Source organism: Haliotis asinina, chromosome 4 (genome assembly GCF_037392515.1).
Source record: "Haliotis asinina isolate JCU_RB_2024 chromosome 4, JCU_Hal_asi_v2, whole genome shotgun sequence".
Classification (NCBI taxonomy): Eukaryota; Metazoa; Mollusca; class Gastropoda; order Lepetellida; family Haliotidae; genus Haliotis; species Haliotis asinina.
Window position 1 is genome coordinate 21,064,320 of NC_090283.1, and position 14,406 is coordinate 21,078,725.

Below are 14,406 nucleotides of genomic sequence, written 5' to 3' on the forward strand. Positions count from 1 at the left end.
CAAGAGGGGATGTGATGGAGGGTTAGAGGGGGAGGGGATTTGTAGACTTACATCAGCGAATATTTCTCTAACACCTCTATCAGCCAGGCATTCTACAAGTAGGCATCCACATCATCAGTGTGCCCATGGCATTCATCAAGAGGGGATGTGATGGAGGGTTAGAAGGGGAGGGGATTTGTAGACTTACATCAGCGAATATTTCTCTAACACCTCTATCAACCAGGCATTCTACAAGTAGGCACCCACATCATCAGTCTGCCCATGGCATTCATCAAGAGGGGATGTGATGGAGGGTTAGAAGGGGAGGGGATTTGTAGACTTACATCAGCGAATATTTCTCTAACACCTCTATCAGCCAGGCATTCTACAAGTAGGCATCCACATCATCAGTGTGCCCATGGCATTCATCAAGAGGGGATGTGATGGAGGGTTAGAGGGGGAGGGGATTTGTAGACTTACATCAGCGAATATTTCTCTAACACCTCTATCAACCAGGCATTCTACAAGTAGGCACCCACATCATCAGTCTGCCCATGGCATTCATCAAGAGGGGATGTGATGGAGGGTTAGAGGGGGAGGGGATTTGTAGACTTACATCAGCGAATATTTCTCTAACACCTCTATCAACCAGGCATTCTACAAGTAGGCACCCACATCATCAGTCTGCCCATGGCATTCATCAAGAGGGGATGTGATGGAGGGTTAGAAGGGGAGGGGATTTGTAGACTTACATCAGCGAATATTTCTCTAACACCTCTATCAGCCAGGCATTCTACAAGTAGGCATCCACATCATCAGTGTGCCCATGGCATTCATCAAGAGGGGATGTGATGGAGGGTTAGAGGGGGAGGGGATTTGTAGACTTACATCAGCGAATATTTCTCTAACACCTCTATCAGCCAGGCATTCTACAAGTAGGCATCCACATCATCAGTGTGCCCATGGCATTCATCAAGAGGGGATGTGATGGAGGGTTAGAGGGGGAGGGGATTTGTAGACTTACATCAGCGAATATTTCTCTAACACCTCTATCAGCCAGGCATTCTACAAGTAGGCATCCACATCATCAGTGTGCCCATGGCATTCATCAAGAGGGGATGTGATGGAGGGTTAGAGGGGGAGGGGATTTGTAGACTTACATCAGCGAATATTTCTCTAACACCTCTATCAGCCAGGCATTCTACAAGTAGGCATCCACATCATCAGTGTGCCCATGGCATTCATCAAGAGGGGATGTGATGGAGGGTTAGAAGGGGAGGGGATTTGTAGACTTACATCAGCGAATATTTCTCTAACACCTCTATCAGCCAGGCATTCTACAAGTAGGCATCCACATCATCAGTGTGCCCATGGCATTCATCAAGAGGGGATGTGATGGAGGGTTAGAGGGGGAGGGGATTTGTAGACTTACATCAGCGAATATTTCTCTAACACCTCTATCAGCCAGGCATTCTACAAGTAGGCACCCACATCATCAGTGTGCCCATGGCATTCATCAAGAGGGGATGTGATGGAGGGTTAGAGGGGGAGGGGATTTGTAGACTTACATCAGCGAATATTTCTCTAACACCTCTATCAGCCAGGCATTCTACAATTAGGCACCCACATCATCAGTGTGCCCATGGCATTCATCAAGAGGGGATGTGATGGAGGGTTAGAAGGGGAGGGGATTTGTAGACTTACATCAGCGAATATTTCTCTAACGCCTCTATCAGCCAGGCATTCTATGAGTAGGCACCCACATCATCAGTCTGCCTATAGTATTCATCAAAAGATGTGATGGAGAGTTTAGATAGTGGGAGGGGATACTCACATGTCACCTCTATCTGCCAGTCATCCAGACCAGCATTCTGCCCATAGTATTTTTGGCAGTTGGTTTAGTATAATCTTCACGCTAACCCCCATTTTATAAAATGATGCACTGTTCATAATATATGGCTAGGGTTTGGGAGGGTGGGGTGGGGGTGATGATTATTTCAAGGGTGGGTCACCCATTTTGTTCTTGGGGAGGAGGAGTGAAAGGTGGGGGGTGTAGGGAGACGTCAATTTTGTACCTAAAAATGTTAAAAATGTGTGCTTTAAGAATAGGTGTGTGTGTGTGTTGGAGGGTTAGGTTCATTGATTTGTAAATGAAGTTATGAACTGTCCCTAAGACAGACCCAAGGTCTCCAAGACTGAATTACTACAGAAGCAAACAGAAGGACCAACCAAAATTTATCTGTCAGCTCTAACAACAATCATAGTTAGGAGTAAAGAATACAAAACGTCTTTCACTTGTTTCCTGTAATTATTATGACAAACATTCTGTTATAATAATCACTTTATAGCAAGATGGTAATCATTTTAACTGTGCGTGTGTGTTTTCTCTTGTCTACAGGGTGTCTTCACTTGCCACCTACTACGTCCCCAAAGACGGCCCTCTGTCTTCCTACAAGGAGTACGTCAGCATGCTGCCCAACATCGACCACCCAGAGGCTTTTGGCCAGCACCCCAACGCCGACATCACGTCCCAGATCCAGGAGACGAGGATGATGTTTGATACATTGCTGTCACTGCAACCACAGATCTCGAGCACAGCTGGAGAAAGCAGGGAGGACAAGGTACATGAACGACTGTGTAGACTCTTTCGTACAACTTCTGGGGTTGGATTATGTATTAAAGCAAACTAGAGGTTTGTGCTGATTGTAGGTGACTGGAGATCAACAAATTGATACGAAAGAGGTTGATACTTGCACAGATGGGGAAAGGAAAGATGGGATGTGAGAGAGTGGGAAGGGGACGGGATATGGGGTTGGAGGTGAGAGAGTGGGAAGGGGATTGGATGTGGAAATGAGATAAGGAGGGATGGGACAAAGTGGGACAGTGGGATGGGTCATTGTCATAAGTGAACCATTCTGTGTCAAAATGCTATGTAACCTTTGAACTGGAAGATGAGAATTGTAGTTTTTGTTGTTGATGTTTTTCATGATGATTAAAATTGAATTTTTTATAAAAAAAAATGGCTATCCTCAGCCAAAACAGACACTTTTCAGACTTTAATAAATATACTGAGTTAAAAAGAAAATCTGCAGAGGTCTGTTTTGTGGCTCACCACAATTCCATTTTAATTATAATTTCATCATAACCGTTTGGTATTCCTTGTCCCAAGTGTTCTAATGCGCATGTATGAAGTAGCCGCTTAATCGCCGGCCTGTTGGCCCGCAACTATTAAACTTTTCTGTCGACCCTAGAGAATTAGAAATGTCTCTGGCCTCACTAGCTTGTGAATGTTTTATGAGAATATGGTCCTCGCTACATTCATATCAGTCAAAAAAGTGAGTGAGTTTAGTTTTATGCCACACTCAGCAATATTCCAGCTATATGGCAGCATTCAGTAACAATGGAGTCTGGACCAGACAATCCAGTGATCAACATCATGAGCATCAACCTACAGTTGGGAACTGATGACATGTCTCAACCAAGTCAGTGAGCCTGATCACTTGATCTTGTTAATCGCCTCTTGCGACAAGTGTGGGTTACTGAAGGCCAGTATTCTATCCCAGACCTTCATGTGTTACAAATGCCAGAGAAATATGTTTGTTAGCCCCTCAGACCAGTAAGATCTTACAGTTACATCACACTCTGTCTAATGGGTATATGTCTATGTTCCAGGTGCTTGACCTCGCAGCCAATATTTTCAAACAAATTCCTGAGAATATTGACTATGAGGGCACAGCCAAGATATTGTCCGTCGATCCCTCGCCACTCAATGTGGTTCTACTACAAGAAGTAAGTGCACACAGTCAATTTGCTGAAGATTTTTACTCTTGTTAGTTTACATGTGCTGAAAATCCAAAATTTTGTGAGCATGATATTTTTGCAAAAATTGCGAATGACTTGAGCTCACAAAAATATCATGACACAATTTGCTGGTCAAACGCAATAAACAGTTACTTATATATAATAATCTCTGTTCATATAATCACCAAGAGATCTGCACAGTATGTTAATTAGGCAGTGACAACAACTTTGGGGAAAACTAAAGACTAGACCAGCTCCGTGGTGCAGAGCACTTAGTTCAGTGTTCTGACCAGATTTACTTGTTGGTTGGTGTCAGTTCATGTTTCAGTGTTGTAACATGGGGTTTTATTACAGATCCAGCGGTACAATCTTCTGCTGGACGAGATCCGTGTTTCTTTGACAGACCTTGAGAGGGGTATACAGGGCTTGGTGGTCATGAGCTCAGAGTTGGAGAACATCTTCCAGTGTATCTACGATGGCCGGGTGCCGCCAGCATGGGAGAAGGTGATCATAAATTTCATGATAGGTTCTATGATCCCCAGGGAGCTGAGAATATGAAAACTAAGGAACATTGATCTCCAAGATAGCAACTGCACATACATCAGCATGTTTTGTGTGGAACTGGTGCTTCATAAACAGACACAACATCATTTCTAAGTGTTTAGTATATTTTACGGAACATGAAGTCTTCAGTTCCTAACAGGTACCCACTTACTGTGGAGTTTATTTTCTTGATTATCTGAATTTCATTCAGTTATAACATTGTTGGTCAGGTTAAATAGAAATTTATAGGAAACACTTGAAAGTCACAGCATTTTTAGAAACTTCAGTTTGAAATTAGGAAATATGATATTCCAATCTGGACCAATAAACATTTATCTTCTCAGGCCTACCCATCAATGAAGCCATTGTCGGCATGGACACGAGACTTGGTGATGAGAGTGGAGCAATTTGCTAAGTGGGCTCAGACAGCTCACCAACCAACTGTCTTCTGGATGTCTGGCTTCACCTTCCCCACTGGCTTCCTCACAGCAGTATTGCAGACATCAGCCAGACAGAACAGCGTAAGTTGTCTCCCTTTACCCACTCCTCACAGCGAAACTGCAGATCACAAACAGACAGAACAGGGAAATTTGTCTCCCTTTACTGAACAGTCATGGGCGGAACAGGATTAATCTAATCTGTGATGCTTCAGTGGCCTACATTATGTTCTTGCACTGCAAAATAGACTACATCGTATTCTTCTGCTTTTATGTCCAATTTGCCTTCCACTCTAACATTCTACATCATCATTCTCTATGATGTAACACCCTACATTCTGACCCTGTATGCTGTTACACCCTACATTCAATGCCTCTATTCTGTAACATATATCATAATCCTCTATGCTACAACACCCAACATTCTGATCCTGTATGGACCCGTGAAGGTCCCGGGCTAGAATAGGCCTTCAGCAACCCTTGCTTGCCATAAAAGGTGACTCTGCTTGTCGTAAGAGGTGACTAACGGGATCGGGTGGTCAGACTTGCTGACTTGGTTCACACATGTCATCGGTTCCCAATTGCGCAGATCGATGCTCATGTTGTTGATCACTGGATTGTCTGGTCCAGACTCGATTATTTTACAGACCGCCACCATATAGCTGGAATACTGCTGAGTGCGGCGTAAAACTAAACTCACTCACTCACTCACTGACCCTGTATGCTGTTACACCCTACATTCAGTGCCTCTATTCTGTAACATATATCATAATCCACTATGGTACAACACCCTACACAGTGATCTCCAATACTACAACACCGTTCACAGTGATCTCCAATACTACAACACCGTTCACAGTGATCTCCAATACTACAACACCGTTCACAGTGATCTCCAATACTACAACACCGTTCACAGTGATCTCCAATACTACAACACCGTACACAGTGATCTCCAATACTACAACACCCTACACAGTGAACTCCAATACTACAACACCGTTCACAGTGATCTCCAATACTACAACACCCTACACAGTGAACTCCAATACTACAACACCATTCACAGTGATCTCCAATACTACAACACCGTACACAGTGATCTCCAATACTACAACACCGTTCACAGTGATCTCCAATACTACAACACCGTTCACAGTGATCTCCAATACTACAACACCGTTCACAGTGATCTCCAATACTACAACACCATTCACAGTGATCTCCAATACTACAACACCATTCACAGTGATCTCCAATCTACAACACCGTTCACAGTGATCTCCAATACTACAACACCGTTCACAGTGATCCTTTATGATACAACCCCCTATCATGATCCTGTAAGCTGCAACACCTTGCATTGTGATCTTCCGTTCTACAACACTTTATATCTTCATGGGCTATGGAACAACACCTTGGATCATGATCTGCTATGCTGCAACACCCTACAAAGTGATCCTCTATCCCACAACACCCTACAAAGTGATCCTGTATCCCACAACACCTTACAAAATCATCCTCTATCCCACAACACCTTACAAAATCATCCTCTATCTCACAACACCCTACAAAATCATCCTCTATCCCACAACTAACTACATTGTTATCCTCCATGCTATAACACCATACATATTGATCCTCTGTGCTACAGGTATCGGTGGACACACTGTCCTGGGAGTTTACAGTTATGACAGTGGATGATTCCAACATCACTGGGCCACCCAAGGTAAAGTGTGTTTGTTTGTTGTTGAATGACACTCGCAGCATTATCGTAAAACATATAAGTATCTACCTTAAGAAAAATTCAAGCATACCTTTGTGGAATACACATAATAGGAATTGAGTTTTTACAAAAAATATTTGCATAATTTACACAGATGTGCAGCTTTTCCATAAAGCTGAAACCTACCTGTGTGGGGCAGTGGTTAGCATGCTGGCCTCTCACGCCAAACACCCAGATGCAAATCCTAGTGTACACATTAAAATTTGTGACCTGGGTCTCATTCTGTGTTGTGTCCCTGGGAAGGGCAGTTCATGCACCCAGCAGTGTAAGATGGGTATCTGAGAGGAGGATGTACGGACATACACGGTCAAGCTTAGCACTTCGTAGCAGCTTTGGACCCGTGAAGGTCCTGGGATAGAATAGGCCTTCAGCAACCCATGCTTGCCATAAAAGATGATTATGCTTGTCGTAAGAGGCGACTAACGGGATCGGGTGGTCAGGCTCACTGACTCGCTGACACATGTCAGCGAGTGCAGATCGATGCTCATGTTGTTGGTCACTGGATTGTCTGGCCCAGACTCGATTATTTACAGACCTCCGCCATACAGCTGGAATGTTGCTGAGTGCAGCGTAAAACTAAACTCACTCACTTGCTTGTAGCAGCGTTAAAAGTGCAATTCCATCAGAGTAATGATGTAATGCCAAAGAGCAGCATTGTGTTGTATCCTAGGCGCAAAAATTAGCGTTATTATTATTAATATTTTCATCATTATAAGAATCATGACACTAATCTGCTGAAATCCTTATGACTCACATGCTGGTATGATAACCACATTATACCCTTGTTGTGTTATCTGAAGTTAGTATGTGTAACTGATACAAAATGTATCTGCCTACAGGATGGAGTGTTCATCAAGGGTCTGTTCTTGCAAGGTGCAGGCTGGGACAAGAAGAACGCCTGTCTCATAGAGGCCAACCCCATGCAGTTAGTGTGTGCCATGCCAACCATCCATTTCAGGCCCGTAGAGAACAAAAAGAAGACAAGCAAAGGTACCAGTGAAATTTAGCTGTAAAGTCAAGAGGTGCTGATTATAACCTGAATATTGAATTTCAAATAGTGAGAAACAATTACTGCAGGAGTCTCCTTCATATTTATCACAATATCATGGGTTAGTAATCAAGGATTAGAACAACTTGTGTACAGTTACATCCTTCACAAAGTTCTTTATGCGAGTATCTCTCTCTCCTTCCCTCGACCCGTGAAGGTCCTGGGGTAGAATAGGCCTTCAGCAACCCATGCTTGCCATAAAAGGCGACTAACGGGATCGGGTGGTCAGGCTCGCTGACTTGGTTGACACATGTCATAGGTTCCCAATTGTGCAGATCGATGCTCATGTTGTTGATCACTGGATTGTCTGGTCCAGACTCGATTATTTACAGACCGCCGCCATATAGCTGAAATATTGCTGAGTGCGGCGTAAAACTAAACTCTCTCACTCCTTGCCTCCCTCTCTCTCTCACTCACTCCCTCTACGATCTTATCATAGTCGCTATGAATTTTAACGTCAAACTACACCAATACGATTCCACTAGAAATCGTACGAAAACTGAATAAAATGCATTAAAATTCGGATATATAGACAAAACCACATATTTTCAAAGATGAAATACATTTTTAGACTTCATGTACCTTCCATCCATCATATTGAATGACATATTTGATCTGGAATGATTGCATGTAACAAACATAATTTTTAGCAAAGTTGATTTCAATACCTTTGTGATTTGACACATTTAATTCCGGCGGAAATAATTTACTACATGACTGTAATATCATTCATTTTTATCTCAGAATCCATCATGATTTTGTTTATTTAGTTAACTACTAATTTTATGGCCAAACTACTAATTTTGAACACTCTGGGGTTTGCATCTCTGCCTATCTCTCACTCTTACTTTCTCTTTTTATCTTTCTCTCTCTCTTTCCCCTGTCTCTCTTTCTCTTTCTCCCTCTTTCTCCTCTCTTTCTCCCTCTCTCTCTTCCTCTTTCTCCCTCTCTCTCTTCCTCTTTCTCCTTATCTCCCTCTCTCTTTCTTCTCCCTGTCTCCCTCTTTCTCTCTCCTGAGAGATTGCTTGTTCATTCACTCACTCACTCCAGTATCTCACAGTTCTCTTACGAACATCATGAACGTGCGCCATGAAGAAGTTTATGAGCCATAATTTTTCTTGCTACGAAGTGCAATTGACAAATTTAAACACATTTTACAATAAAATGATGTTATATCTGGTGCACGTTCGTAATCATCGGCACGACTTCGATGTTCAGATGTAAACAAACTACAGGGGCATGACTTGTGACACTCTCCTAGAGTGACTATCTTTTCCTAAAAACATAAGCTTTTGCCCCGACAACACCTCATACCTAAACGCATTCAACAGGGGTGGTCAAAGATGGATAAGTATAAAAATGTAATAGTAGAAACTAAAAACAAATCTCACCGAGACGGGTGCTTCTTCCAACGACGCCATGTTTTGCTGTGTGAGTTTCCGCTCGCGACCGAAAAATCTCCGAAGATGGCCGATCGTGTTTCCAGTATTACCGACATTGCTTGCGATAGGGCTGATTTATTTCTGTTATTACCGCTAAATTACCGATATTGCTGCAATTGTTTCGCGATTGGGCTGCGTTTATTTACATTTGAGATGCAATTCCTTCAAATTTGCTGTAATTCCTTCAATTACTTAGGGGGGCCTGTTCTAGTGATGGAAGCATTTGCTCATCACACCAAAGATCCGGGTTCGATTCTCTACATAGGTACAATGTGTGAAGCCCATTTCTGTTGTTTCCCACCGTGATATTGTTGGAATATTTCTAAAAGCTCCGTTAAACCACACTCACTCAGAATGCAGAAAATGTACCGTTTTCTCCCTGTGTTGCAGGAATCTACACATGCCCTGTCTACTACTACCCAAACAGAACTGGGGTTGCCGGACGTCCTTCCTTCATCGTGGCAACAGAGCTGAAGTCCGGTGAAAAGACCGCTGACCATTGGGTCAAGAGAGGCACAGCTTTACTCATGAGTCTGGACTACTAGACACACTGAGCGATCATGACACCATTGTGTAAATACAAGCATCTTGCTGATCTTTGTTACAGATGAAGAGCAGTCAGCTTCATGTGATGATTTCATCCAAAGACTTTTTCAATTAGTGTTCTGTGGATATGTGCTTGTTTTTGTCAATTCAGCATTAAAGTGTGAAATTGTGTCGCACATGTATTGGACATTTCAGCCACGTATTTTCCAGTTATTTTAGTTTATGTGAGATTAAGGTTTTGTTGTGGTTTGTTGACATGAATTTGTTCATGTTTTGACAATATTGTGATATTTTTAAATCATCCTTGATCTTGCCACTTTTCAAGTGAAATCAGCTTTTCAAGTAGAAATATTAATGTATTAATCACAAAAACTTTGGCTAGTTTCCTTCTTTTGCAGACAGTGATGTTTGTTTGGTAAACATGGAAGCAATTTAAATGCAAGAATTAGGATTTATTTTAAGATTTCTTAAGGTCATAAACTGTCATATAAATATTTTTAAAAAAAAAAAGAATCTAAATACATCATACTTTCATTTGATATTTTTCAAAACAAAGAGTAGGCTATTGGCATAATATGGATATTAATGGTATAGTTAAAGTGTAAAATATTTTTATGTATTAAAAATCTGAATGATTTGTTTTGAAAAGGTGAAATATCTTTTAGGGCATTTTTGAGTTGTGTGATGTATTACATAATGAATTCAAAGTATTATTAGTTTTGTAAGTGCAACAGCATTGTATGAAGTGCTTAAAGATGTGTGATGATTTAACACTTAGAGTGTATCTCATGTTCCGTCCTTTGTTTCGTCCATATATACATATACATAATGAAGTTATCGTTTCCAATTTATACACAATGTTATTTATTTCTTTTACAAAATGTTTACAGCATTGAACAAATATTATACTGTAAAAGTGACCAAAAAAATGGGTTGAAATAGGTCAGTTGAAACTGATACCCTACAAATAAAATAATAACAATACCAAGACTTATTTGTCTTTGAGGTGTTTGTTTGTTTGTTCGTTTGTTCGTTCGTTTCTTTGTTTAATGCAGCAATATTCCAGCTGTGTATGGGTCAGCAGGGTAGCTGAGTAGTTTAAGTATTTGCTCGTCATGCCAAAGAACCAGGTTTGATTCTCATATGGGTACAATGTGTGAAGCTCATTTTTGGTATGCCCTTGCTGCAAAATTGCTGAAATATTCCTAACAGCAGTGTAAACATATACATACTCACTCCAGCAGCATAAAGAGGATGAGGGAATGCTGTCATCAATATTTAAGATCCATGAAATGGACGGAGGAACACTGTCATTGATATTTTAGCTACACTGTGACAGGCCTAGGGAGTCTGGCAAGGTCAGCCGGTGGTGGATAACATGAGCATTGATCCATATTGTAGTGGTGCAATGTCAATATCTTTCATGTTACACATGTTCATTTTTCATCCATGCTAGGGGTTGGGATGGTGTTTCTACTTATGAGTCAAGATTTCATTTGGACAGCTCCGATGGCAGGAGTTACAGAGGGCCGGGTATACAGACGCTTGCCTTGTTTAATGTGGGACAATTTGGTTATGAAGGCGTTATGGTATGGGAGGCCATCACATCTGTGGGTCGAACAGAACTTGTCATTGCTAAGAGAGATCTGACAGGTCTGTGAAACAGGGATAAGATCATTGGGCCTCATTTGCTGCAGTTCATTCAAGGATGGAGATGTAATTTCACGCTTCAGCAAGGTAAGGCCCGTTCACATGTCGCTCCAGCTGTGACAGATTTCCTGAAAGAGCAGAACATTACAGTAGTCCCCTGGCCAGCTGTTTCTCAGGACCTGTTCCCTTTCAAGCATGCTTGTAATGAAATTGAAAGACATTTACCTCAAGCCAGAATTGAGTCATTGGTGTTAGGTGAATTGGGACAAGCATTGGTTCAGACATGGGACAACATTACCCAGGCTCCTCTGTTGCTTAGTTTTGTCCAAAGGATGTGGTCAAGTCGTTGTCCAGCCTGCATCAACGCCACAACACAGTGTTTGTGAACTTACTTTTGACAGGAGTGTAATCTGGCAAAGCAGGAGCCACTTCACAGTTCTAAATCCTTCACAAGCCTGTTTAGAATTCAGCATGTCTCTGAATACATGCTTGAAGGTTTAGGAAATTATAATAATGAAAGAAGACCCTTTTATCTCATTAAAGGGGATCGGGAGGTCAGGCTCGTTTGCTGGGTTGATGCATGTCGTATGCCAATTGCGTAGATCAGTGCTCATGCTGTTGATCCCAAACTCACACACTCACTCATAAAAATGCTCAGACACAATGCCTTTGTGCATGGCTGAAAGGCCAGTGAGCAACAAGCACCCTTTCTTAGTGTAGAGGTTTAGGAGTGGCAAGAACCCAGCAACTGTGGCAACATCAGTCAAACACTGTTCACACACTACTGAGCCCAAGCTTACTTGGCATGCAGCTGCTGTTTCTGGAATCGGACTTGACTGATGTTTCTGTAGACGTGGTGGACAGAGGCAGCAGCATTTTGATGTGTGTGTGAAGTTGAAAATAACGAGGTGAGTGAGTTAGTTAGTTTTACACCGCTTTAAGTAATATTCCAGCTATACTGAACAGAAAAAGAAACTGAAGTTTTGAAACAAAACATAAAAAAAGGAAACAGTTGCGTTTCTTTTGCTGTTAAGTATATATCAGCGGGGACCAGAAATTGGCATGTGCTCCTTGTTGAGAAGCCGGGCTTCCCTCTGATCTGCGACAAGAGATCAGAAGATTAAACTAGTCTTGTTGGAATATTCGACTTGTGCCTGGAATTCTGCGAATTTTGCCTCTGAGTATGCCTCAAAAGAGTCAACCAGCAACTCACTAAAGACTTAGTCTCTCGAAGACGAAGTCTCTGAGGGAGGTCAATGCGATGAAGAATCCATTCATCAAAGACCAAGTCGTATGCTTCTCTGCTGTCAATCCAGCACATGTTGAGGCTGCGGTGATATGTTTTAGCCTTTTCCAAAATACTTTTCTGTACAAGAAATTGATCCTTGCACCTCCAACACCTATTCCCGCTTCCTTCTGCTGTCAATAAATCATTGCGAGCCTCTTTAAACACCCTGTCAACATTTTATATTGTGTATTCAAATGTGCGCTTGAGGCGAAGGTGTTGGGGTCAGTCACACCTCCTGTCTTGGGAATTACTACTGTGCCACCTTTGTAGAACCACCGGCAAACTGTAGCGCAAATGGGTTGCGCAGCATAGAGAAAATGACCAGTCTTCTTACACGCTTTGCTCGCATGTACCATTTGCGCTACAGTTTGCCTGTGGTAGAACCATGGAACCCTTGTGTAAACGAGCTAACTGACCCGTAAACATCTGGGTTAAAGGTCTTCAATAACCCTTGCTTGTTAGAAGAGAGGAATAACGGGATCGGGTGGTGAGGCTCGCTGACTTGGTTGACACATGTCATCGTATCCCAATTGCGTATACTGATGTTCATGCACTTGATCACTTGATCAATGCGATGAAGAATCCATTCATCAAAGACCAAGTCGTATGCTTCTCTGCTGTCAATCCAGCACATGTTGAGGCTGCGGTGATATGTTTTAGCCTTTTCCAAAATACTTTTCTGTACAAGAAATTGATCCTTGCACCTCCAACACCTATTCCCGCTTCCTTCTGCTGTCAAGGGAACCCTTGTGTAAACGAGATAACTGACCCGTAAACATCTGGGTTAAAGGTCTTCAATAACCCTTGCTTGTTAGAAGAGAGGAATAACGGGATCGGGTGGTGAGGCTCGCTGACTTGGTTGACACATGTCATCGTATCCCAATAGCGTGTACTGATGTTCATGCACTTGATCACTGGATTACCTGGTCCAGACTCGATTCAGCCTTGTCAGCCAGCCAACCAAACAACTACGAGAGAATTTAAGCAATAAGGTAATGACGCTTGGACATACCGAAATAACGGTTTCGAATACCATCAGGCAGTGGTGCTGTATTAGTTTTGGACTTTTTCAGGACTTGTGGTTGGATAATACATGTACATAAAACCTGCACAATTATGTTCTTACACATCGCATGTTCGCAATCATGATCTGTTGTCATTATTAAACATTTAGCATTTCCTGCTACAGGAAGTTTTCCTGGGTAGTTTTGTTATTTGTTCCGTTTTAGATAATTTCCGGATCAAGCGGAACTCGAGTCATATGTTCAACGTCAGACGAGAACCTGTAGTGCAGTCATTTGTCACTTGAAAGTTTTGTTGATGCTATAACACCTTTGATCCTCCGATTCATTCAGGACAATTGTGAGTACTCAATTTGTCTCAAGGAAAACACTGTTTACATGTTTCCAGCAAGTTGTCAAAATAACGAAATGTTTTGCAAACGTTTCTTTTCGTTTAGTATATATAAGCTATCTCAATACAATTTCACATTTAAATTCTTTCATATTAGAGTCTTACTCTCAGTATCATTTGTGGCAGCGGGGTAGCCCAGTGGTAAAAGCGTTCGCTCGTTACGCGAAAACCCATATCGATTCCCAACATGGATGCAATCTTTGAAGCCCATTTCTGGTGTCCCCTGTCTTAATATTGGCGGAATATTACTAAAGGTGGCATAAAACTAATCTTGAATACATCCTCGTTTTAATAGCAAAACAACATTCACATAATCCCCTTTTAAAATTCGCAGGAGAGAGCACGAGCTTATATACTTGTGTGTCAGGCGTCCTGAAAGAATAGTTCTGCAGGAATATTGGGCGACATATATATGACATACATATATACTTGCATAAGGAACTACTCGACTGTTGAAACTCTGCCCACGCCCC

The 14,406-nt window shown here is 42.0% G+C and overlaps 1 protein-coding gene across 1 annotated transcript in view; it reads left to right on the plus strand.

Annotated features, from left to right (window-relative positions):
- Positions 1 to 10,576, plus strand: part of LOC137281365 (dynein axonemal heavy chain 2-like) — a 106,805-nt gene extending 96,229 nt beyond the window's left edge. The window contains exons 75-81 of the mRNA XM_067812549.1: positions 2,378 to 2,600; positions 3,652 to 3,768; positions 4,135 to 4,284; positions 4,668 to 4,844; positions 6,415 to 6,489; positions 7,386 to 7,536; positions 9,427 to 10,576. Of these exons, the coding sequence (XP_067668650.1) occupies positions 2,378 to 2,600; positions 3,652 to 3,768; positions 4,135 to 4,284; positions 4,668 to 4,844; positions 6,415 to 6,489; positions 7,386 to 7,536; positions 9,427 to 9,581 (1,048 nt within the window). The 3' untranslated portion in view covers positions 9,582 to 10,576. The remainder of the gene's footprint in view (positions 1 to 2,377; positions 2,601 to 3,651; positions 3,769 to 4,134; positions 4,285 to 4,667; positions 4,845 to 6,414; positions 6,490 to 7,385; positions 7,537 to 9,426) is intronic.
- Positions 10,577 to 14,406: the final 3,830 nt, after the last annotated feature.